Source organism: Cetorhinus maximus, chromosome 14 (assembly GCF_964194155.1).
Source record: "Cetorhinus maximus chromosome 14, sCetMax3.hap1.1, whole genome shotgun sequence".
Classification (NCBI taxonomy): domain Eukaryota; kingdom Metazoa; phylum Chordata; class Chondrichthyes; order Lamniformes; family Cetorhinidae; genus Cetorhinus; species Cetorhinus maximus.
The window spans coordinates 67,623,106-67,647,868 of record NC_135892.1 but is presented as its reverse complement, the minus strand read 5'-3'; the positions used below and the strand labels follow the sequence as shown (position 1 = coordinate 67,647,868).

The window sequence follows — 24,763 nt, the reverse complement described above, 5'->3', positions numbered from 1 at the left end:
ATGGAAAATTTGAAATGCTGCCACGCATCCAGATAGTTTGCTTGGGGATTAGTCAGTTTTCACAGACCCAAAAGATTCATATTGCCATCAGAAAGCCACTGGAGATTTCTTGCATTCAGTTTTAAGGGGATAGTATTCCTCAGCATCCAGTTTTCCTAAAGTGCCTCTCCATGGGTCACCGCACATTGAAATGTGCAGCATCCCTGTGCATATCTGTACTTCAGTGATTGTCTCATCAGCCTCTTGCTGGATGTTGATCACGGTCTATGGATCTATAATCATAAGAATTTCAAGCTACAAAGCAGGCATGAGTTAATATTGTTGAGGGTATTATTCATTGGATTTCACAATTATAAAAACTTGCAACCTAACCATCTCTTTTTTATTCATTCACGGGACATGGGCTTTGCTGGCTGGGCCAGCATTTATTGCCCGTCCCTAGTTGCCCTTGAGAAGGTGGTGGTGAGCTGCCTTCTTGAACTGCTGCAGTCCATGTGGTGTAGGTACACCTACAGTGCTGTTGGGAAGGGAGTTCCAGGATTCTGACCCAGTGATAGTGAAGGAACGGCGATATATTTCCAAGGCTTGGAAGGTGCTGTCGAAGGAGCCATCTATTGGTTCCAAGGGAGGTTTAAAGTAATATCAAAGGAGGCATATGGTACAGACTCATCTAGGCATCCATGTTTGTTATCTAATGTGTCTATGTAAATACACATTTACCCTTTTTCACATAAGCTAGCCCTGCAATAGGCCAATCTTGCAAAGCTAACAGGAGAGAACTCTTGACATGGGCAACATCATGTGAATCTGAGCATTCATCAGGGAAGTACCTTGTGTTGATTGCTTGCTTAGTGTTTGCTGGGCCACAGGGCCACTTGACCTGGTATATTTTCAGGAATTGAGGCTGTGATAAGATAATGAAACAGTGTACTGAATTATTAATTTGGATGCTTTCTGACCAGTAACAGCACCAGGAGTTAAAAGACTTAGATTCACACAGAATACTAGCCCTTTTGAAAGCATATTATCCAAAAACCCAAAGACTGTATTGATGGGTTATTCATATGTGATTAACGGACTCAGTGGTTTAACTCCCCCTTGGAGACAAGTCCACAGCTTCCCTCTGTGCCTCTCTCGGCATCCTCTGAAGGGCTCATCAAGGCACTTGGTGCTGACCCATTATGAGTAGCAACTCCAATTGCCACATCCCACACTCATCGATCTTCCCATCCAGTCGCCTACTGGGGCTAACCTTGCAACTTCCCTCTTGTCCAACTCGCCCCTCCCACCACTGATCTTGTGGGCTTTGCCAGTGGATCAGCTCTCATCACCCTGTTAGAAGAACCCTGTTACAATGATGTGCATGCTCTAGTTGTAAGTGAGAGCAGCTGTTATTCTTAAGAATATAAGAACCAGTTTCCACCTGTGTGGGAGGAGGCAAAGGGAGTCTGTGTCCTGAGTTATGTCAATAAACCTATCTTAAGAAAGACTGGCTCCAGATTCTCCCTTTACTCAGTGAATGAGTAGAGAATTATAACACCTTTCTACCATCTCCCTCCACAATGTCCATTCACTTGCAAGCAAGCCCCTTGTCTTCCATGAATTTATTGTGGATGATTGCATTGACAATCTTGGCCTTGAGGAAAACCTGGCTGAGGGGTGATGACACCTTTCCCCTTAATGAAACCTCCTTGCCTGGCTATATCTTCCACCATGTGCCCCATCAATAACGTCGCAGTGCCAGTGCTGCAGTTATCACCAAATCGCAACTTGGCCTAATCCCCTATTCTGGCATTTTCTCCTCTTTTGAGCATCTCGCCTTATTTCACCCCTCTCACCTCTCATTCAAAATCATCTTTCTGTACAGCTCTCCCACATATGATAAACTTCTTATCGAGTTATCTTTACTGCTTTCCTCCCTTAGCCTCTGCACCAAATGGCTGAGTTCACTACCCTCTTAGCCTTCCTAACTTCCTCCCTCCATGCAAACTTCCCAACACAAATATCATGGATACCTGTTTGATCTTGCCATTTCACATGATCTTGCTGGTCCCATTGTGCCAATCACAGATAAGGCCATCTCTGAACACTTCCTTGCATTATTCTGGAACCCCAACCCTACCTCCTTTGTACCCACCCCTGGGGAAAAAAAAATCTAAATTCAGTTAAAACTGTATTTTCAAAATCCCAACACGATAGCCTTTGGCCCTCTGTTTGCCACAACATTTCGCCACTCATCAAATAGAGATGGCTTCATTTGCTCGGGTACATCATGCGGGGTGTGTATCCAAGGACTCCCTGTATGGTGAGATATCCAGAACCAGATGACCAGTAGGACGGCTTAAGTTCCACTTCAAAAATGTTTGCAAGTGTGACATGAAGTCTGTCCGCAGTGTCAACAGCTGATGACAAAGGAAAACGGCGACGCCTGTGGGCTGGCATGTGCCACCATGATGGCCAATAGCTTCGGTGGCTTGGCAACAGGCACCAATGCCGAAAACAACCCACAATGGCACTTGGTAGTGTCTTGCGGCATGTGTGGCAGGATCTACCTCACAAGAATTGGCTCCTTCAGCCATCAGCAAAGGTGTGCCATATGAAGACGCCCCATCTAAAAAGGATTTGTTTCCTCCGTGTCCATCTTTCGTAGATGGAAGGATGCCGGAACGGAACATGATTCACTCAACCCCACCCTCACATCCACTTTTCCCCTCATCCCCAATTAAACCATTACTCTCTTTCATTTTGGCCTTTCCACTGGAACAAGCCTCATCTCCACTCCATCAAGTCTAAGGGAAACAAACTTAAAAGGCTATGATGAACAAATGATTTAGCCATCCTCCACCAGATCTGCTGGACTGCATAAAGCACTATCAGATCCTGTTCTCACCTGCTAAAACTGCTCACTGTTCCAGCATCAATCCAAGGCAAAGATAAGCCCTGGCTTATTTTCTCTACTGCAGACTGTCTTTTCAAACCCCCTCCTTCATACCCTCACCTTCAACAATAAGTGCGAGGAGCTCATCAACATATTTTTTTAGTAAGATCAAGACCACCCATCCAATCAGCTGCCTCTGCCTTTGCCGTTGCCCTTCCACTAGCCCACGTGGCCAGACTTCCTCAAACTCCCTCATGCCCCAGCCCTTTCACAAGTTTTCTTCCTATCTACCCTCAGGTGCTCTCTCAGATCCATGTCCATGAGACCCCCCCCCCCCCCCCCCCACCACCTGCTCCCTTGATCCACTAAACTGCGACCACCTAACTTCCCCTCCTGGTCCCCATGTTGGCAGGTATTGTTAATGGCACTCTCCCTTCAGGTGTGGGCTCTCTCTCCCTTAAATCTGTTGTCATCATCCCCTTCTTAACAAAAAACCTTGAACCCACCGTCTTTGCAGACTACTGCCCATCTCCAACCTCTCGCCCTCTCCCAAGTCCTTGAATGTGTTGCCGCCTCCCAAAATAGGTGTCCTCCTCTCCCAGAATTCCATGTTTGAATTGTTCTAATCAGGTTTCTGCCCCTGTTACACCACTAAAATGGCTCTTAGAAAAGTCACAAGTGACATCCTACATGATTCTGACAAAGGTAAACTAACCGTCCCTGTCCTCGACCTGTCTGAAGGCTTTGACACAGTTGACCACACAATTATCCTCGAACGCCTTTCCAATGTCGTCAAGCTGGGTGAGTCTGCTCTCGTCTGGCTCTATTCATACCAGTCTAATTATGACCAGGTATCACTTGCAATGGTTTCTCTTCCCACTCCCACACCATGACCTTTACCCCCCCAAAGCTCTATCCTGGGGGGGTCTTCTAATTCTCATCCACAAGCTGCCAATGACAATGTGTGAAAGCGTAACATTCATTTTCGCTTACACTGACATCCAGCGCTAGCTCACCACCGCCTTTCTCGACTCCTCCATTGTTTCTAAATTATCAGACTGCTTACCTGACATCCAGTCATGGATGAGCAGAAATTTCCTCCAATCAAATATTGGGAAGACTGAAGCCAGTGTTTTGACCTCTGCTCCAAACTCTTTCCTGCCGTTTGACTCAGTCCCTGTCTCTGGCAATATTCTGAGACTAAACCAGTTGGTTTGCAGCTTTAGTGTCATACTTGGCTTCCAGATGAGCTTCCGATCTCATTTGCGCCATCATTAAGACCACCTATTTCAACCTCTGTAACATTGATCAACTTTGCCCCTGTGTCAGCTCATCTATTGCTGAACTTCTCATCCATTCCTTTGTTACCTTTAGACTTGCCTACTCCAAAATACTCCTTGCTGGCCTCCCACAGTCTACCCTCCTTAAATTTGAGGTTATCCACAAGTTTGCTGCCCATGTCCTAACTTGCACCAAGCCCTATTCATCTATAACTACTGTGCTTGCTGATCTATACATTGGCTCCTGGTCAAGCAATGTCTTGATTTTAAAATTCTTATCCTTGTTTTCAAATTTGTCCATGGGCAAACCTCTCCCTTTCCCTGTAATCTCCTCCAACCCAAAATCCTCAGATGCCTGCACTCATCTAATTCTGACCTCATGGCCTGGCATGTCCCTCATTCTGCCATTACTATCAAGCTGGGGAATCAACCCAGGTTCAACGAAGAGCGCAGAAGGGTATGATAGGAGCAGCACCAGGCTTAACTAAAAATGACGTGTCAACCTGGTTGAGGCTACAACACAGGACTACTGCTTTCCAAATAGTGGAAGCAGTGGATCAGATTTAACTTCAGAAGTCCTGCCACATCAAGTCATGAATGATGGTTGACAATTAAACAACCAATGGGAGAGGAGGCTCCACAAATATCCCCATCCTCATTAATGGGGAGCCCAGCACATCAGGACAAAAGATAAGGCAGAAACATTTCCAACCACTTTCAGCCAGATGTGCTGGGTAGATGATCCATCTCGGCCTCCTGAGGGCCCCAGCATCACAGATGTGTGTCTTTGGCCAATTCGATTCATTCCACGTGATATCAAGAAATAGCTAAAGGCTATGGGCCCTGATAACATTCCGGCAATAACACTGAAGACTTGTACTCCAGAACTAGCCCTGCCTCTTAGCCAAGCTGTTCCAGTACAGCTACAACACAGCATCTACCCTGCAATGTGGAAAATCACCCAGGTTTTTCTATCCACAAAAAGTAGGACAAATCCAACCTAGAGATCTACCCTCGATCATCAAAGCGATGGAAGGTGTATTTGACAACGCTATCAAGTGGCACTTGCTTAGCAATCACCTGCTCACTGATGCTCAGTTTGGATTCTGCCAGGGCCACTCAGCTCTTGACCACATTGCAGCCTTGGTCCAAACCCAGACAAAAGAGCTGAGAGTGACTGCCCTTGATATCATGGCAGCATTTGACTGAGTGTGGCCTCAAGGAGCCCTAGGAAAGCTGAAGTCAATGGGAATTGACCCCACTGGTTGAAGTCACACCGAGCACAAAGGAAGATGGTTGTGGTTGTTTGAGGCCAATCATCTCAGTCCTGAGACATCGATGCAGGAGTTTCTCAAGGTAGTGTCCTAGGCCCAACATCTTCAGCTGCTTCATCAAAGACCTTACCTCCATCATAAAGTCAGAAGTGGGGATGTTCGCTGTTCAACATTCACAACCCCTCAGATACTGAAGCAGCAAGACCTGGACAATATTTAGGCTTGGGCTGATACGTGTTGAGTAACATTCATGCCAGGCAATGACCATGTCCCGCAAGAGAGAATCTAACCATCTCCCCATGACATTCAATGGCATTACCATCGGTCAGCCCTCCACTAGCAACATCCTGGAGGTTACCATTGAGCAGAAACTGAACTGGATCAGCCATATAAACGCTGTGGCTACAAGAGCAGGTCAGAAGCTGGGAATTCTGTGGAGTGCAATTCACCTTCTGACTCTCCAAAACCTGTCCATCATCAAAAGCACAAGTCAAGAGTGTGATGGAATATTCTCCTCTTGCCTGGATGAGTGCAGCCCCAACAACACTCAAGAAACTTGAAGCCATCCAGGACAAAGCAGCGTGCATGATTGGCACCACATTCACTTCCTCCAACACCAACACACAGTACAGACTGCTGCCATTATCTACAAGATGCATTGCAACAACTCAGTGGCTCCTTCAGCACCTTCCAAACCCATGACCTCTACCACCTAGAAGGACAAGGGCAGCAGACGCATGGGAACACCACCACCTGCAAGTAATCCTTCCAAGTCACACACCATCCTGACTTGGAACTATATTGCATTTCCTTCACTGTCACTGGGTCAAAATCCTGGAACCCCCTCCCCTACAGCACTGTGGGTGTGCCTGCACTACGGGGACTGCAGCAGTTCAAGAAGGCGGCTTATCATCACCTTCTCAAGGGTAATTAGGGATGGGCAATAAATGCTGGCCTAGCCAGTGATGCCCACATCCCCTGAACAAATAAATAAACTGCCTATAGAATTTATTTCTGCTGAGTTTGAAACTCTTTTAGCTTGAATCAAGTTTTTCATGCTAAAGCTTCTGAATGACGAGGTTCCACAAACATTGTCTTTGTTTGAATGTTGTAAAATGGCAGCTAGTCTACGCAATTAACTATTCTATAATTAATGTCCTTTGTTCTGCCATGCTGCCAGAAGGTTTTGAAACAATTCAGCCAATTTTTCTGACTGAGCTTAAAGAAGCAGGCACGGCTGGAATAGATTGTATGAGCTATCAGAAAGCATGGTTTCATTGGCTGTGATTCTTTGCATAACACTGTGGACTGTGGCAGAAATTTCAATTTTTTTATCAACAGTCACAGATTGCAACTCTTTCGAGTACGATCACAGTTCTTGGTTTCCGGGAGTGGGACGTGAACCCACAACCCTCTGATTCAGAGGCGAGGGTGCTATGAACTGAGCCACAGCTGACACCTCCCTTTAAAATTTCAATTGTGGATTTACCAGTGGCGGCAGGTCATTTGTTATTCTACATCCAATACACAGTCTGGGCTAGTTTGATTCCTTGATAGCACTTTTAAAGAAGTAAGCACTTATTTCAGGGACCCTGTCATTTTGGAAGGCTGCTCAAAAGAAGTAATTCTATTGTTTTAATGCACATGAGGAATGGCAAAGTTTGTTAATTTGTGTAAATACATTGTTTTATTATGAGTATTGTTTGCTTATGTCTGTATTAAGTATATTAGTTTATAGCTTGAGCCCCTGGTCTGGTAGAGTACATATTCAATTCATCTAATGGAGGTGAACAGAATCAATTGTAAGCATCTAGTAGAATGCAGTAAGTTGGTGTTCAGTGGAAAACATTGTTTGATCCCTGGGTCTCACTACTCTCTATCTAGATTCTTGGCAGGTATCCAGATCACATGGTCTGCTTAAGGAAATAACCAACAGTATCTGTGATTTCACTGAAACAGAAGACAAATCAGCCTGAAGGCTGGACATTCTTCTTCCTCTGGGCACAGGTTTCTGTGTAAGCATTTCTTCTGACATCATACATAACTGAAAAGATATAAGCAGACAGACGGAAAATGGCATCTCCCCCCAGTTGGTGGCAGATGTGGGGCTCTTCACTGATTATGATTTTAAGGTGTTCACCTCCATTCAGAATCCCTTCAGTAGTGAAGCAGCCCATGATAGATTAAAGCAGGACCTATTTAACATCCAGGTTTAGACTGAAATGTCACAGGAAGCATTCTTGCCACATGCCAGCTAATGATTGTCTTGAGCAAGTTAACTCCCAGCCCATCACTTCTTGACACTCAAGGGCACTACCATTACCGTGCCCATCTTCATTTTGAGGCTCAACATTAACTGGATCAGCTATTATCAACATTGGCTGCAACAACAGGGCCGAAATTGGATTCTCTGCCATGAAATGCACACTTCCTGACTCCTCAATGCTTCTCTGATCATCTACAAGGCTCGAATCAGGAGTGTGGTGGCTTACTTGTCACTGCCTTGGATTGTGCCACTGCAGCAACACCTGAAACTCAACATCATCCAAAACGGCAGTCTACTTTATTGAAATAAAAACAGAAAATACTGGAAAAACTCAGCAGGCCTGACAGCACCTGTGAAGAGAGAAATGGAGTTAACATTTCAAGTCCATGTGACTCTTCATCAGAGCTAAAGAGAAGTAGAAATGTGATTAAATTTATACTGTTTAAGTGGGGTGGAGAGCAGGTGAAGCTGGATAGAAGGTGAGCGATAGGTGGGGGCTAAGGAGAGATTGACAAAGATGCCATGGACACAAGACAAAGGGAGTGTTGATGGTAGTGGTAAGGGCTAAAGAAGGTTCTGATAGTGGCATGAAGGTAAAGAAACCAAATATGAATAGCAGAACAAGGGTAAGCACTCTGAAAGAACAACATAGAACAAGTAACAAATGGCCCTATTGGGAGTGCGGTGGGGGGAAGGGGTGGTGATAAGGGAAAAAGGATAGGAGGGATAAAAAGGGGATTTAAAGAAGGGATAAAACAATTAATAAATGACTAAAAATAAACATGAAAATAAGTAAATAAAAAATAGAAATAAATTTTAAAAAAGGGATTAATAATGGGGTGAAGATAGAGGAGAAAGTTCATGGTATGAAGTTGTTGAGCTCAATGTTAAGCCCAGAAGGCTGTAAAGTGCCGAATCGGAAGATGAGGTGCTGTTCCTCCAGTTTGTGTTGGGCTTCACTGGAACATTGGAGCAGGCCAAGGACGGACATGTGGGCAGGAGAAGCAGGATGGTGTGTTGAAATGGCAAATAATAGGAAGGTCTGGGTCATGCTTGCAGACAGACCAAAGGTGTTCCGCATAGCGGTCAGCCAGTCTGCATTTGGTCTCCCAAATGTAGAGGAGACCACATTGGGAGCAGTGAATGCAGTAGACCAAATTGAAGGAGGTGCAAGTGAACTCTGCTTGATTGGTTCCACTACCTGTGCACTGTGGCTGAATCTGTATTATCTGAAGGATTCATTGCAGCTAGACACCAGGTTACATTGACAATATCGTCACCTCCCCGCCCCCTACCAACTTTATAACCAAAAAGGGAAAATACAGCAATGTTACAGAAACAACATCACCTTGGGTCCCAGATAGTAGATAAAGATAACTGAAGGTTCTGTTTGGGATGGAGAAGGATGAGTGGAATGGAATATGTATAGGATACCAGAGTCAGAAAGGCAGTGGGTACAGGCTGGAATGTAGGATTGATGGGAGGTGTAGAGATGGGGTGGAATGAGCCCAAAAATGCTACTATTTTATAGGGACCAAACCCAGACTAGTTGAGGGCCATTCCATGCCACCTTTACCATTTTTTACTTGGGATTCAATTGAGAAGGCTATCGCATTAAATATGTCCTCATACAGCCGCCACTAGTTATTGCACAAATTGAATTGAGAATATACTAGCATCTTTGGCAGATTGGTCCCCTTTGTCTGTCTAGATTTGATACAGGTGCCTCCCCATCCTATATTTGTACTATTTTGATATGCTTGCTGCAGCATGCACAGAATGTGGAATGGAAAATGTTGGCTACATAACTGGTAGTGTTGTCTTCAGTGTTTGCATAATATTGACCGACCATCCGTCATAAGAACATAGGACTTAGGAGCAGGAGTAGGCCATTCAACCCTTTGAGCTTGCTCCACCATTCAGTAAGATCATAGCTGATCTGGCTGTGGTCTCAACTCCACTTTGCCGTCTGCCCCTATAACCCGAGATTCCCTTGTCTATCAAAAATCTGTCCAACTCCTTGAATAAATTCAGTGACCCAGCCTGCACTGTTCTCTGGGGAAGAGAATTCCATAGATCAACAACCATTCAGAAGCCCAATTATCCATCCCTGCAGGGTTATTATTTTGGAGGGTTAGTTTCACTTAAGCTTGAGGATAATGAGCTGGTGCAATGGCACAGGCCTTGGGGTTTTCTAAGTATGTAAATAGATGATCATGTGGGATACCATGTATCTGGAGTAGCATACTTTGTGTGCTTTTGGGCTCTGGGGTATTATATCAAGTTGAGCTGTATTCCTCTCTTACAGTGGATGTATATCATTTAAGAAATGAAGAAAGTCCACTTGACTTTTTTCATTACATTAAAAAGCTGTTTGAGTGTGACAGCTCAACCTTGAAGATGAAAATGTGGCAAAGTGAACCAATGACAGATAAAACAATGTGATTGCTGCGCAAAAATGCTTTTCTCATCTAGAATTTAACTCCACAGCTCTATGCCTTCGAACCTTGCATCCCAATTTATGCCCTTTGCTTATCTGACTTGGGCATCCTTTGCATACCACACCCACCCTTAAGCCCATTGTGTTTGTCCAAGATGTACTGTAGTTATTGCATTTGAGGAACATTGAAGGCAAGAAAACATAGCTCCGTCTTAATTATTTAAAGCTTTGCTTTCCAGGATTAGCTACACCCGTGGATCTGAAGTTAAAGCTGATCCCTATTCTACAGCATATGCATCATGATGCCACCCTCGCCTCCAGCACTCGGGTCCTTCTTCAGCAATTGGTGGCTTTGTACCCTTCCACCAAGATGGTAATAGTTACCCTGCATACTTTTACACAACTAGCTGCTTCGTCACTGGTTGATATCCCAAAGCAGGTAAGGGTTATCTTTTAAAGAGCACTGATTCATTAGAAAACCGCTAGTACACTCCACTTAAATAATTGTGTATTTAATTAATTTAATCATTTCATTTAATTATGCTCTCAACAGGGTTAATGGTGGGAAATCATGGGCAGGTAACTTGAGATCTTCTGCCCATCAAAATTAAGTCAGTGCTGCTATCCACTGCGGCTGCAGGAGCACTAAATTGACTGTAATATAAAACAGCTTTTGTTTTCACTTTTTGTTTAATTTTGATTTGTCATAATTCTGTAAGGTTATTTTGTTAGTGCAAACTACATGTGAACTATTCATTTTGCAATGTGCAATATTGTTGTGGGTTTATGGTATTCAATGTGGTGAACTGGTGAATGTTAAATATAATGAGCAACAGCAGACTATTTTGCATGGTAGTTGCTGAAAAATTGCCTTGTAAAAACATTTTGTAAAACTATATTGAGAAACTTATTTGAAAGGCCATTTCCCACCCATGATGCAGAACTTTCCGAAGATTGAAATGAATATTTGAGAAGACAGGATAAATAGAGAAACAATGGTCAAGTAATCAAGAGTTCTGTTTTGAAAGCCTGCAGAGTGTAGGAGAGAAGGAAGAATGTTCCTTATTCTACTGTGAAGATGGATGTTGTCTTTTTTAATGTTTTTGGGAATATGATAGTATTCTGTAAAGAAGGCTGTGTTTGTGCTTGTGTCCATGGGTAATTAAACTGGGGAAGGTTAGTAAAGACAGTTTGTCTGGGGGAACTGAGATGAAAGGTAAAGGTGCTGGGTGCATGTATTTGTAATGAGAGGCTATGGTGAAGTTGGAATTACAAGTAAATAAGTTGAATTTTAAAATTTGCATTAGGTGATAGGTAAGGACTTGACTTTTCAACTGCTAAATTTCAAAGGATGTTTAAGGGACTTTAACAACTTATGATGGTTTCATAAGTAAACAAGGAAAAATTTTTAATTTTATTTGACCAAAAAGTGGAGGTAATAGAAAGACATGAAAGATTTTTATATTTTGGAAAAAGTTGAGTTCAAAGAGGTGCTTAGGACAATGGAGTCTAGGATGAAAGGGGAAAAATATATTTAAGGAAAGATGTTGTCTTGAGGTGGCTGTGTGGAGGAGACATCCTGAGACCAGCTCTATGCTGAGAAAAGTTGTGAATTTGAAGCATCCATCCAGTTTCAAGCCAGAAAAGTCTTTGTTTCCAGAAAGCAGTCTGTTTCTGAACTTACGTTGGATTTCCACAGCAGAGTGGAAGAGAAGAGAATGAGAATCACGTGGTGTACTTTATTAAAGTAGCATCAGTTTTTGCCTCGGGTGATATGACTGGATTTTTATGGCTAAAAATCTGTAAGGGAGCTGTTGCCAAGTAGTTTACTTGTGTGTTCTGACCAGGGCTTTTTATTTTTGATTAATGTTTTGTCAGACCGTTTCAACTGTAATTTTAATCTTCTGTGTTTAACTTTTTTCTCTTCTTGTTAATAAATCTTCTAATTTTAAATTCCTAAAAGTGTTACTGGGATTCTATGCTTCTGGGGTCAGTAGTTTTCCCCTTGTTTTCAAAATACAAAGCAAAAAAAAAGTTATGATCAGCAAGACAAGTTTCCCTCTGGAATTTGGCTTGCTCAGTGAATAACATCGGCTGCAGTCGTAACACAACAAGGACCCAAATAAGCTATTGTTTTACACAAGGGTTTTGGTGATTTTATGAAGAATAAAATACCATTGTCAAAATAGGTGTTGTATTCAAACTTTCCTTAGAATTGATCTTGATGTACACTTTTTTTTTTAAAGAAGTGTGGTTTAGGATTGAAACTTCAGTACATTGTAGGCTCTGCTAATTTGTTCTGTCTTCTGTCACACTTTACCTGTGTGTTGAACAGATTCAACTTTTGCTGCAATATTTGAAAGAAGACCCCAGAAAAGCTGTAAAGAGACTTTCTGTTCAGGATCTGAAATTGTTGGCTAATAAGACACCACACATGTGGAGCAGAGATAACATTCAGGTATTTTCAGATTAAATCCAGGCACGAATACTGAGAAATGGTTGACTGAATTAATTCGTCATGATTCTTTAAGGAGTGCTTAAGCAAATTGGGTTACAGCTCGTTGCTTTATACATGCATTGCTCCATCCTTTTCACTAGATAGTCCTTTTTAAAGTTATTCTCAAAATTCTTTGTTAACATGATGTGTGCTTCAACTAATGATGCCATTAGTGTGAGAGCTCTTCATGAATTGCTGTACTTTTTCTTGATCTGAGTTTTAAACCATTGGTTCTCTCCTTCCTTGGTCATGTTCAATGTCTGTGTCAAGGAGTAACAGCAAGTGCTCATTGGTGTGTCCCAATGCTATTGCAGACCAGCTATGAAGATGCACATCTTGGAAATAATGCTCTGTCTTTTCCTCTTTCGCTCATATGTGCAGCTCAAACATACTACCTTAGCAACCATAGTTTTACATGAAATTCAGTAAGCCCATTTTATTCTAACTAATTAAACTTTCTTGTGATATTACCTCTCCAACACTTTTGATGTCTCTGGGTTGTTAGATTGTTCACAAGAATCATACAGCACAGAAGAAGGCCTTTTGGCCCTTTTGTGCCTGTGCTGACTCTTTTGAAAGCTACTGTTGAATATCTTACACCACCTTTCAGGCAGTGCATTCCAGATCATCATAACTCACTGTGTAAAGTAATTTCTCCTCATCTCCCCTCTTCCACATTATTGGTGGCAGAGCTTTCAACTACCTCAGTTGCACTCTCTTGAGCTCCCTGTTTAAATCTCACCACCTCTTCACCTTTTAAAAGCCTCCAAATACTTGGTTTGACCAAGTTTTTGGTTACCTATTCTGATCTGAATCTTCCAGGCTTCATGTTCGTATTCCTATGGCTATTTCTTCATGTGAAAGGTACTTCATAAATGCAAGCTGTTGTTCCATGTAACAATTTTTACAGCTTGTGTCACTAAGGGTCTTTAGGTTTGCTGCCTGATGGAATATTACCAGCGGTACAGTTGCAGAAGTGTTTGGAGTAGAGATTGTTCAATGTGTGTAATGATTTAAATTAATCAGCTATTTCAATAACATTTACCCTTATAAATAATAACTATTTAATGTTTAACAAGTTAAAGGACACAATGTCATAGGTTAGGTTTGGATGAAGGAGGATCCTTCAGCCTATTTGATCACATCCTTCCAAAATGCCAAATCTATTGTCTTATTATCATATCTTATTATCGGGGAGGCGGTGGCATAGTGGTATTATCACTGGACTAATATTCCAGAGACCCTGGGTAATTCTCTGGGGACCCCAGTTCGAATCCTGCCATGGCAGATGGTGAAGTTTGAATTCAATAAAAATCTGGAATTAAATAAGTCTGAAACTATTGCCAATTGTTGTAAAAACCCATCTGGTTCACGAATGTCCCTTAGGGAAGGACATTTGCTGTCCTTCCCTGGTCTGGCCAACACGTGACTCCAAACTCACAATGTGGCTGACTCTTAAATGCCCTCTGAACAAGGGCAGTTAGGGATGGGCAATAATTGCTGGCCTAGCCGGCAACGCCCACATCCAACGAACGAATAAAAAAATTCCAACTGTTTATGGAATGACTTGTCTTCAACCACTCTTCTTGACTAAGTAATGATAACTTGTTTTTTCTCTCCCCTGTCAAGTCACTGTGTGAATGTGCCCTACAGAGCCCTTATGACAGCTTGAAATTGGGTACACTTTCTGTTTTGTCCACACTCTCAGGAACTATAGCTATGAAACAGTACTACTATAATTCACAAGGTAAGGCCAGTGAAATTTTTAACTTTTTATTGTTAGTGATTTTAATCAGGTGTGTGAAATTACCTTCTTGTGGTGCAGTTCTGAGTAGATTATTTTCTGAAGGTAGAATTGTGGCAAAGGAAACTTCCTTTTGATGCATAGTACTAATGGGTAGGTCAGATTGGATCATATTTCCTGAAGCGTGCCTTCCTAACAGTTCAATCCCAGTTCATTTGAGTTGCATAGGCTGAGATGGATGACAGTCTCAGATAGTCAGGTAGTGAAGGCTAGAACAAGAGCCTAATCTTTACATACTTATAAACTTTTATTTACAGAGACACTTTACAAACATGCACCTCTAAACCCACCAATCACAGTTTCAGGCTGTTATTTGTTTTTTTTTTAAAGTTTCTATAATTTATTGATTTACTATGAGACCCAATATACAGAGGTAATCAGTACAGTAGAAGCCATGAGCCTAGAAGCAACTTTGCAATCCAGCCCATCTGTACTCAATTTCTTGCAAACACTTGGTCCATTCCTCTAGTCTTCCCTCCAATTTTGAGGGGTGATCTTGCCAATAGGAGACACGTTCCATATGAGCCCAGTCAGCGTTGCAACATAACTCCAGACTGCAACACAGAATGCTAATCCTCCCACAAGGATAGCATTTCCATACTTGTCATGAAAGTCAAGACCAGTTTTGTGGTGAGCTTGTCTCATTACATTTTGATGAATGCTCTGACCAGCCAGGGAAAGCAGACTCTTGGTCAAAGGCACCACCTCCACCGTGCTCCAGTTTACCCTTCAGGAAAACAAAATGGTATTTGTAGGAGCATAAGTGAATCCCCAGTTAATGCCACCACCTGAATACAATCAAACACTCAGTATACAATTCAAGGTCAGAACTCTACAGTTGGTCTGAATGATCTTGGACTAGGCAGCGGAACAATCAGCATGTTTTGTCCACCTTATATTTTGCAATTCTTTGTGGAAGCTGTGTGTTGACGATGGCAAGCATGCAACCAGTGTGTTAAAGGTCATTGTCTCAGCTCATGAACAAAGACTGGGGGCCTGTTGGCATCACTGCTGGAGATCAACTGCTTCGGGTGCAACTTTTACTCCGGGATCAGTTGTGGCCCAAGGGGGAAAAAAATAAAAGTTTGCATTTATATAGTAATGCCTTTCACAACCTTGGCATGCCCCAAAGTGCTCTACCGCCAATGATGTATTTTAGAAGTGTAGCCTCTGTTGTAATGTGGGAAACGCGGCAGCTAATTTGCACACTGCAAGCTTCCACAAAAAACATGATGATAATCAGCTAATCTATTTTATTGATGCTGATTGAAGGATAAATGCTGCCCGGCAATAACTCCCCTGCTGTTCAACATAGTGCCATGTGGTCTTTTAAATCCACCTGAGAGATTAGATGGGGCCTTTTAACATCTCCACTAAAAGACGATAACTCCAACAGCGCAGCACTCGCTCAATACTGACACTCCATGTCAGCCTATGAAAACAATGAGGAAGGAAGTGAAACAATTTTGGAGGGGATAATGTTTCTTCACTGATACTGTTTTAAAATGATTATTAACATCTGTCTGGGTAGTTAATGAATCCAGGACCTCCCTGTGTTACTCAAATGAGTGCTCTATCCACTTGAGATATTTTTGCACCTTTAATCAGGAACTACATAATTACAGCACTTATATATATTTAGTAGCTTACAGCACCCAGTTTAAGAAAATTCTGTGTGGGAGTCCAGCTGTATGTTAAAATGTCACTGAAATTGGCAATCTACTTTATTTGTAAAATTAATATTTGATAGTTAAACTGTTGTGAATTTGTTTCTGGACTGGAACTGGCAAAAGTGATTCCAGGATTAAACCAAAAGCTCTTAACCTTATTTTTATTCCATCCTTTGTAAATGCATGATTGGACTGCCTGATTTGTATGCTGTGCGATTGAAATATGAATGCAGCTAATGATATTTGCATTTCTCCTTGTTTAAAAGGAAACAGTACTGCTCCAATACGTCCTGATGACTTGATAAAACTTGTACAAGAGTGCTGTTACCATAGCAACAGTGCAATTGCAGCCCACAGTGTTACTGTTCTGACAAACGTAGCTTCCTGCTTAGAGAAAGGTAATCTTTGAAAAACAAATGCTAGAGGTTATGTTGCTCTAGATTGATTGCAAGAATTTTGCAAGGTCTTTGTGCCAAATCTAGGTGGAATAATTATTTTAGCTCTTAATAATACAACACTGGAGAAAAGAAAACAAATATACCTCCCCTCCATTCATGGAATCATCAATTGAAGAAGTTCAGAAAATCATTCAGGAATCTAAATTAGAAGCAAATTCATTGGCAAAGTGGTTTATAATGATTAGGACCTATAAATATTTATAATATGTTTACAGTGAAAAGTGGACAAAATTTAGATTTTTATCAAATGAGTGGACAGGAGGAAAGAACCCCAATCTATCAATGCTGATAACCCAAGTGAGATGTCATAGTTTTGATATGACTGGGATAAATTCTGCATTGAATATTCTGTTTATATTGCAGATCTGGTGTAAGATTATTAACAAAAGCATTGCATTTGTATTAATGTTTATAATAAAAGCTGAAATATCACTATTGAAGGTGGACAAATGGTGCTTTAATCCTGCCCATAATTTTAATATGCTTTGACTGCTTGCCTTAAAATTTTGTTCAGAGAAATAGACTCAAATGATGGAAGTTACAGGCAGATGCAGCCCTAACAGCCATCTATTTAAATAAGCTATCATGGAGCTTATTTAAATTTCTAGCTCCATGAGTCATTGGCACTCTAAAAACTATAAATAAACGTGAACCAACATGCAGCTTCACCTCTTAAGCATCAATAATAGGAATGTGCTTTAAAGTTCTTGCAATCATCTGATTTTAAAATGTATTATTTGGTTACTAGTAAATCCGATTATAAAGAACCTTTTTGAAGAAAATACTTTAAATAATTTGTTTATTTTATTTATGTTTATTCATTATTTTTAGCTTTAAATTTAACAATTTATGCTCATATTGTTAACAGTTAAGCATGTAATTTAAAAATATGGATTTTGATTCAAATTTTTTATTGAAAGAATCAATAATTTACTTCTTTTTGTTTATAAAAGGAATGGATGAAAGGGTACAAGTGAGCAAGACGAGACCTAGGACTGGGCCTGAACTGGGGATAATGGAAAGCCCAGACTTTAACCATGGGAAGACACCTGGATAGAAAGCAGTAGCTAGAGCAGGATCAAATTGAGTGGAAGACACTACAATCAGATTTGATATCGAGAGGCAGTGTCTAGCTCTGGGTCTTGGGTCTGCGCATTGCGTCTGAAAATTTATAACCTGGCTGCTCTGATACATTGCATTAGTCACTCGACACTTCTGAGGTCTTTGTGTACGAGTTGATGCAGACTCAGTAGCTGGTGAATTGCAGTTCTTTGGTTTAGATAGCGCAACTGAGTTCTGATTATGAAGTATCTAGAATGGGTATTCCACAGTCAGGGATGTTCTTGAATCTTACTCGTGTGTAGTCAGGAATTGTGTGTAAGGTGGTGGGGAGGAGGGGGAAAGGAGGAGAATTGGAGCAAAGAAAAGATGAGATAGAGAAGCTTGTAAATTTTTATTTTATTCCAGAACGCTTTCTTATTCTGTTATAAAATTTATTTTTAGCTGTATAACGGGCTGGGCATCGAACTGTTGAGTTCAAGTGTGCATGTGATTTGAGGGGTAGAATTAAAATTGTGCAAGGTTTTGCACAGAATGATCTATGAATACTGACGGCAGGTAATTGCAGTAGAAAGGAGAAAAGCAAACTTAAATCCTAACCAGTGAAGGGGAAGAAAATTGATCAGTAGCTTGATGGACACCAGAAATGTTGGTCTAAAGTTATGCTGTCCTTGAGTATTTTGGAGACAAAATTTGATTCACACAGGTAAATAAATTTAAACAAATATAACATAATTGAGTAAAGAAAAAATATACTTAATGCCTTTCTTTGTGACATAATTGACAATATTTTAATTTGAGTGTTAGGTATCAGATGACTATTATATCAGAAGAACATGCATGAAGATGGGTGCCCCATGAGTTTGAACTTTGTCTTTTTACCTCTCGGACCTGGTTTATAATTTGTTGTGTTGATCCAATAATCACTTACATTTACTTTGCGCTGTTAGCCTTAAACAGCCAGAGGTGCATCATTACAATTTCCATATATCACCTAACATCCTTTCCATAAATAGGGGCCAGAATAGCATTGGGTGATGTTGAGTGATCTTTAGTGGTTTCAAAATGAAAACTAGTCAACAAGAAGCAACAACATGTACTAAAAGTGATAATCAAAGGCACTGGTCTTTCTGGATCCCAGGTATCCGTTGATAATCTGTATTCTGATCGCCAATAATCCAACTTTATATGTTGTAGCTATTTCTTGTTCAGTGTTTTTTTTAAAGTATAAACTGAATTGATGTTTTGAAGTGCCAAAAACTATGCTGCACAAAGGCACACTTTTATTCATGTGAATGGAAAAAATTGTTTTTTTGGCCAAAAAGCTGTTCAAGTAGCATAGTCACATGTTATACACTTGACTGAGAAAATTGGTCACATGCATGTTAAGCTTAATTTATATTGCCCATTATTTTGGGTATTAATAAAATGGTATCATCCAGTCATCGTAGAAAATTTTGCTCGTAGTTAGAGTATGTTCATCTGCATCCTGTCAACATTACAGTTGGCTCTTCCACTACGACCTGCCAAAAAAAAAGAATGCTACTCCAACTGGCCAAATCAAGTATGTAATTATGAAGTCCTTTACTTGGTGCAGCTGTAGATATTGTAACTATGACTGAGCTATTGACTTGAATTTACTGAGGATAAGAACATCTTCTGTTTTGCTTCTGTCAATATCACTATTTCAAAAAAGAGAAATTGCTTAGCCAGTATTAGCACTAGACTTTTACAGTTCCCAAACTCCTACACTTCGCCTTGGATTTGCTGCTTACCAGTGGGGGTAGAATAATATTTAGCTACCATCCCAGATACTTTATTTTGATCATGTTTGCTGCTTGCAGATTTTTTGTCTTTGGAACAAGATGCAGTTTCTGCCCTGCAGTCTATCCTAGTTCTTTGCAGCCAAGAAAATGGTGTAGGAGCGCAGAATGCTTTAAAGGTAAGGAATAAGATTTGCTCATGCATGGGTGAGATGGATCATATGAGAGTTCCATTACCATAGAAGGGTTACTTTTGCCATGCCCAGGATATTGATGCAGTACATTCCCTTTAGTTTGAGTGTGGTGGCCAAAAAGGAAGAATTATAAAACAAATGTTTTTTTTTTGTTAGAATGAACTTTTTCTCAGATCAGTGCTGTTTGAAATTAAAGCTAGAGTTCTGCAGTATATTTTAATTAAGCACACTGACAGGCCTCAATAAAGTACAGCCCCTGTTCAGTCTGTTTTCAGACTGTGTTATCCTTCAATGGAGTATGTGCACCTCTTTTCTCCTTAACAGGATATATCACTGTGGCTGAGAGGGCAAACTGGGTGGCCTGATATCAGGATGCTGCAAATGCTGATTTTAGTAGGAATCGCTAGTTTTATTTTTTGCCCCTCCTTTACAGGAAGACACCTGACTTAAGCAGAACTATTTGAATTGCAGTTTCACTAAAATGGATAAACTGCTGGGACTATAATGAGAGTCACTTCTTGTCGAGTCCTGATTGAAGTCTGCGCCACTGACAACGTTCTCAGCCTGCTTCAGTCACAGCTACATAATTGCAAAAGAATAAACGGGGCGGGAAGCAATTTGAAAACTGAAAAAATAACAGTTTCCTCTGGGAAGTGGGTCAGGAACCAGAGGGCATAGATTTAAAATGATTGGTAAAAGAACTAGGGGGAAATTAGGAGAACAATCATCACAAGAGAATTGGTATGATCTGGAATGCACTTCCTGAAAGGATGGTGGTATCCGATTCCATAGGAACTTTCAAAATGCAATTGCGTATGTACTTGAAGAGAAATAAAAACATAAAATGTTGGGAATACATAACAGGTCTGGCAGCACCTGTGGAGAGAGAAACGGAGTTAAAATTTTATATCTTATGACCATCATCAGAACTGGGACAGCTCCATTCAGTCCACAAGCATAACCACCAGCTTCCAGTCACCTGTCATTTTAATTCTCTACATTGTTCCCACTCTGACCTTTCTGTCCTTCCCCTGCTACAGTGTTCCAATGAAGCTTACTGTCAGCTTGAGGAATAACCCCATATCTTTCGATTGGACATTTTACAGCCTCCTGGACTGGACATTGAGTTTAACAGTTCTGGATCATAATCTCTTCCCCCATTTTTTTTCATGTTTATTTGTTGTTTTTTGCTTTCTAATGTACTTTCCATTTGTTACAACAGCTGTCCTGCTTTTCACACCTCCTCTGGACACATGTTTTATCATTTAATCTCTCCTGCCCCTCACATCCTATCAAAGACCTTCCCTTTTGTTGATCTTCCTTTCATTTGGTCAAAACCTATCACATTTTTAACTTTTTCCAGTTCTGATAAAAGGTCACAGATCTGAAGCGTTAACTGTTTCTCTCATCACCAATGCTGCCAGACCTGTTGAGTATATGCAGCATTTTCTGTTTTTATTTCAGATATCCAGCATCTGAAGTATCTTGCTTGTGTACTTAAGGATTAATTTGCAGAGCTATGGAGAAAAGACTGGGATGTGCTAATAAATTGGACAGCTTTTTTGAAAGGCCGGGACAGGTATGACTGGACAAATGGCCTCCTTCTGTGCTGCATGATTCTATTAAGTGAAAAAGAAGAAAAAATGGGAAAGGGCAACGATGTGAAAGGGAAGCAGTAAGAAATAATTTTAATAATAGACTAGGATGTAATGCACAAGTGTTTTCACATTATGAACTATAAATATGAACCTAGATCAACCCCCAACCCTTCATTGTTTGAGAAAAACGTTTTTTCTAATTTTGCTGCCATCCATCCACTAATTACAGCTGAATGAGTTGGCCAACTTGCTCTCAGCCCCTCAGCATGCCACTGTAAACTGCCTATCGGAGGGAATATAAGATCATCCTGGGGAAGGCACACCTTCTATTCGTCCTGCTATCTTTCCTGCTCTATCTGACTGCACTTATCATTTTAATGTACATGAGATTGCGAGGTCGGTGTTGTGATAAATCACTGAACATCATTGTACACTTTTCCCTTTGTCATTTTTGAAATATGAAGACAACTAGAGTTGTAATGTTTTGACAATGTTTCAGTGCTCAAAAGATCATCATTATACTGTGATTTAGTGTCATTAAGATATTAAATTTTTCTGAATTTGCTTATAAATCTGTCCCCTTTTTTACTGCTGGTCCCATTTATGAAGGCCGAGTATGCAGAACTCATTAGCATTTCACAGTGTAAACATCTGTGGTATGTACTGGTTTATCTAATGCACAAATCACTCCACATAACTCAGTGTCTCCACTTGTTCCCCACTTTTTTTTTGGTGCCCTCTGTCTTTTGTCTTCTCTTGCAGTCAGCTCTTTCTCCATTTTCACCTCTCTCTTTCCCCATGCCCCTTTTCTTGCACTCCCTCTTTCCCCCTCGCTCTCTATCCCTGCTCTCCTTTCCACTGGTTCTCCTTTCTCCCTTCGCCTCCTGAATCCGCCTACAGAAAACTGGAGCCTGATTGAGTGTCTCAAGATTCTGACAGTCACTGGGCTTGCAACTCCACCCCCTTCTAGGGAATGAGGAATGTAATTGTGAAGCAGTATCCTAGTTTGCAAGTGAAGTGAATACTAGGAAGGGAAGAACAGGAGGTCAGGACTGGTAGAAGTGAGCAAGTAGAGCGCATCGAGGAACCAGGTGTTGGGAGCTAATGAACAGGAAAACTGGGACCAGGAGGTAGGGACAAGGAAGCTGGAACCTTCCAGGACTCGGAGGAAGGGAATGGAGATGCTCAGGCTAGGAGGGAGAAAACAGTGAGGTCGGTGCCTACCTTGGGCTTGCAAGTACAGAACAAGGAACTTGAAGAAAGCAAGCAGAGACTGAAAGGCAGTAGCAAAATACATCCCTCTCCCTCTTTTTCTCCCCCCACCCACCCCCCTGCCCCCACCCACAGTTAATATAAATGCAGGACAAAGTCTGAAAATTATTCTGTAAATATTCACAGCAGATGTATACTTGAAGATATTACTGCCCCAAAGCCTAGTGCATGCTGTAACCTGTAAGCGTCAGTTGGCTGCAGGCAGGACTTCTGCCTCTCACTTAGGAGGAAGTCTCACCTTTGAGAGCTGCCAGCCAATCTGATTGGCTAGGGAGGGAAGGGAGGTCCAGCAGCCACTAGACCTTAAGGGGATGAGCGCCCAAAGTCAGAAGGGGGCTTCTGATGGAGGCGCCCCCCCCCCTTTCCTGCTTGAGGCCTAAGCCCGTTCATTTTCAGGCTTCCCCCATGCCAGGTAAATCCTCCCGCCAGCCTAAAGTTTGAGACTAGGCAGGAAATGGCCCTCAAGTGGCCAATAATTGGCTGCTTGAGGGCCTAAATTGAGGCAAGGGCCTGTCCATGGCCTTGTCCATTGTAAAATACCTGCCCGGTTATGGCGGGCAGGAACCCAGAGGGAATCCCATTCCTTCAATTCCCCCCGCCCCCCCCACCACCACGACCTAAAAACCCTGTCACAGGTGAGCATGAAATTCAGGCCATAGTTTTTTTTTAAGTATTACTATTAAAATCAGTGCAGCCTTGAGTATTGAGCCCTGATTTTATGCTTGCATTGATAGGTGGCTATATTTTGTTATGGTGTTCAAGGCCTCAGCCTCACTACGTGGTCCCACTCAAGCAGGAAGTAGCAAAATCTATGACTGGGAGCTAGTGCTTTCAAACCCAGGGCCTGGCAGCTAAGTCAAAGGCTTGTGCTGGGCAGGGGCCAGCTGGCTGGATAGGTGAGGCAGCCTCAAATTGCAGGGTCCACCCTGGTAAAATGTAACTGAGACATTGGGCCGCACGTTCCAAGTTCCCCAGCGTCGGATTGAGTGGCTGCCCCAAAGATGGACTGTGAAAACTCTTTTGGAACTTCGCCGGTAAGGGTTTGGCACAGCAATTGCCCAGAAGCGCAAACTTCCTGGGCAATTGCCCTTTGCTGGGAACCATCTGAAAATGCAATTTAAATTGTAAGGTGGTTCCGACAGGATTATATGAATAGTTACTCAGAAAAAGTTAGAAGAATAAAACCTCTTCTAACTTCTGGGTAACTATTGCAAAGACCCAGACTGAACCCCCAGGGGACTCCCCCCACGCCATGACTAACAGTATTCCCTAGCCCTCCATAGGAGTCCCTCGCACCCCCCTCCCCCAGCAACCACACACACCCCAGACGTATTCCAACCCCCCCCCACACACACACACACACCCCAAGCCCCGGCTACTGCTGTAAAAAAAGGGAGCGTATCCTCCTTCACTTCGACTCTGCCGGACTGCACACTGGGCCTCGAGGACAGCTGTGCTGCCTGGATCTCGCCCAGCCTGAGTCAGAAGGTCAGGCGAGGCAGGTACAGAAGAAAATCCACGCCAGTAATTGGACACAGAGTGGCAATCCGACGTTGATTGCCACTCCAAGGAAATGAGCAAGTGTGAAGGACGTGGATGGTTTGGATTAGAAGATAGATACCTAGATGAACAATCAGACTGAAACAGTTGGAAGCTAATCTAAAGCTCAAGAATTACTGATACCTTATAGTACCTGACAATAAAATTTTCTCAGTACATGGTGAAACACTAATTATTTCGAGCTCCATATTTATGGGGCTATGGGAATGAATGATAGACTCAAGGACACGACAAGGCCTGGGACATGGAGGCCCTGCTGAAATTAACAGCAATATCTCATCATTTTGGATCTGTTTCCCATCCGGCAACCAGAGAAAAATCCAGCAGCAGGGAGCTACAGCTGGAGACTCAGGGACGATGCATGGGAATTGGTGGGGAGGGATGTTGGTGATCACGACTTGGTGTGAAAAGATCAGCTATCATGCTAGGTGGGAGTGTAAGGTCAAACATCATGGTGGCAGTGCCGGAGGATCTGACATGGTGCCAGTTGGGTGCTGGAGAAAGTCAGACTTTGCTGCAAAAATGGACATGCATGGCAGTTTAGTGTCACATTTTTGCACTTCTGACGCATTAACCATCTCTGGTCCATCATGCGGTTGGCGGGATAATAATGTTTTTGTTGCTGTTATTTTTTAATACTATATATCAGTGCCATGTTTTTCTAATTATTCTATAAAGTTTGTCTTTCTCTGATGTTGTAATAAGCCGGGTGTCTGTGCTCTTGGTGTCTTCATTGGTACTTGTGGAATC

General features: G+C 41.9%; 2 protein-coding genes and 1 pseudogene across 3 annotated transcripts in view; 1 reads left to right on the top strand and 2 right to left on the bottom strand.

Annotated features, from left to right (window-relative positions):
• Positions 1-24,763, bottom strand: part of dtl (denticleless E3 ubiquitin protein ligase adapter) — a 166,065-nt gene that overhangs the window by 49,630 nt on the left and 91,672 nt on the right. The window lies entirely within an intron of this gene.
• Positions 1-24,763, top strand: part of ints7 (integrator complex subunit 7) — a 64,518-nt gene that overhangs the window by 16,785 nt on the left and 22,970 nt on the right. For both annotated transcript variants that reach the window (XM_078557021.1, XM_078557022.1), the window contains exons 6-10: positions 10,378-10,577; positions 12,474-12,596; positions 14,265-14,382; positions 16,376-16,507; positions 19,471-19,568. In XM_078557021.1, coding sequence (XP_078413147.1) covers positions 10,378-10,577; positions 12,474-12,596; positions 14,265-14,382; positions 16,376-16,507; positions 19,471-19,568 — 671 coding nt within the window. The remainder of the gene's footprint in view (positions 1-10,377; positions 10,578-12,473; positions 12,597-14,264; positions 14,383-16,375; positions 16,508-19,470; positions 19,569-24,763) is intronic.
• LOC144690003 (cytochrome c oxidase subunit 7B, mitochondrial pseudogene) lies at positions 14,749-15,865 on the bottom strand (annotated as a pseudogene).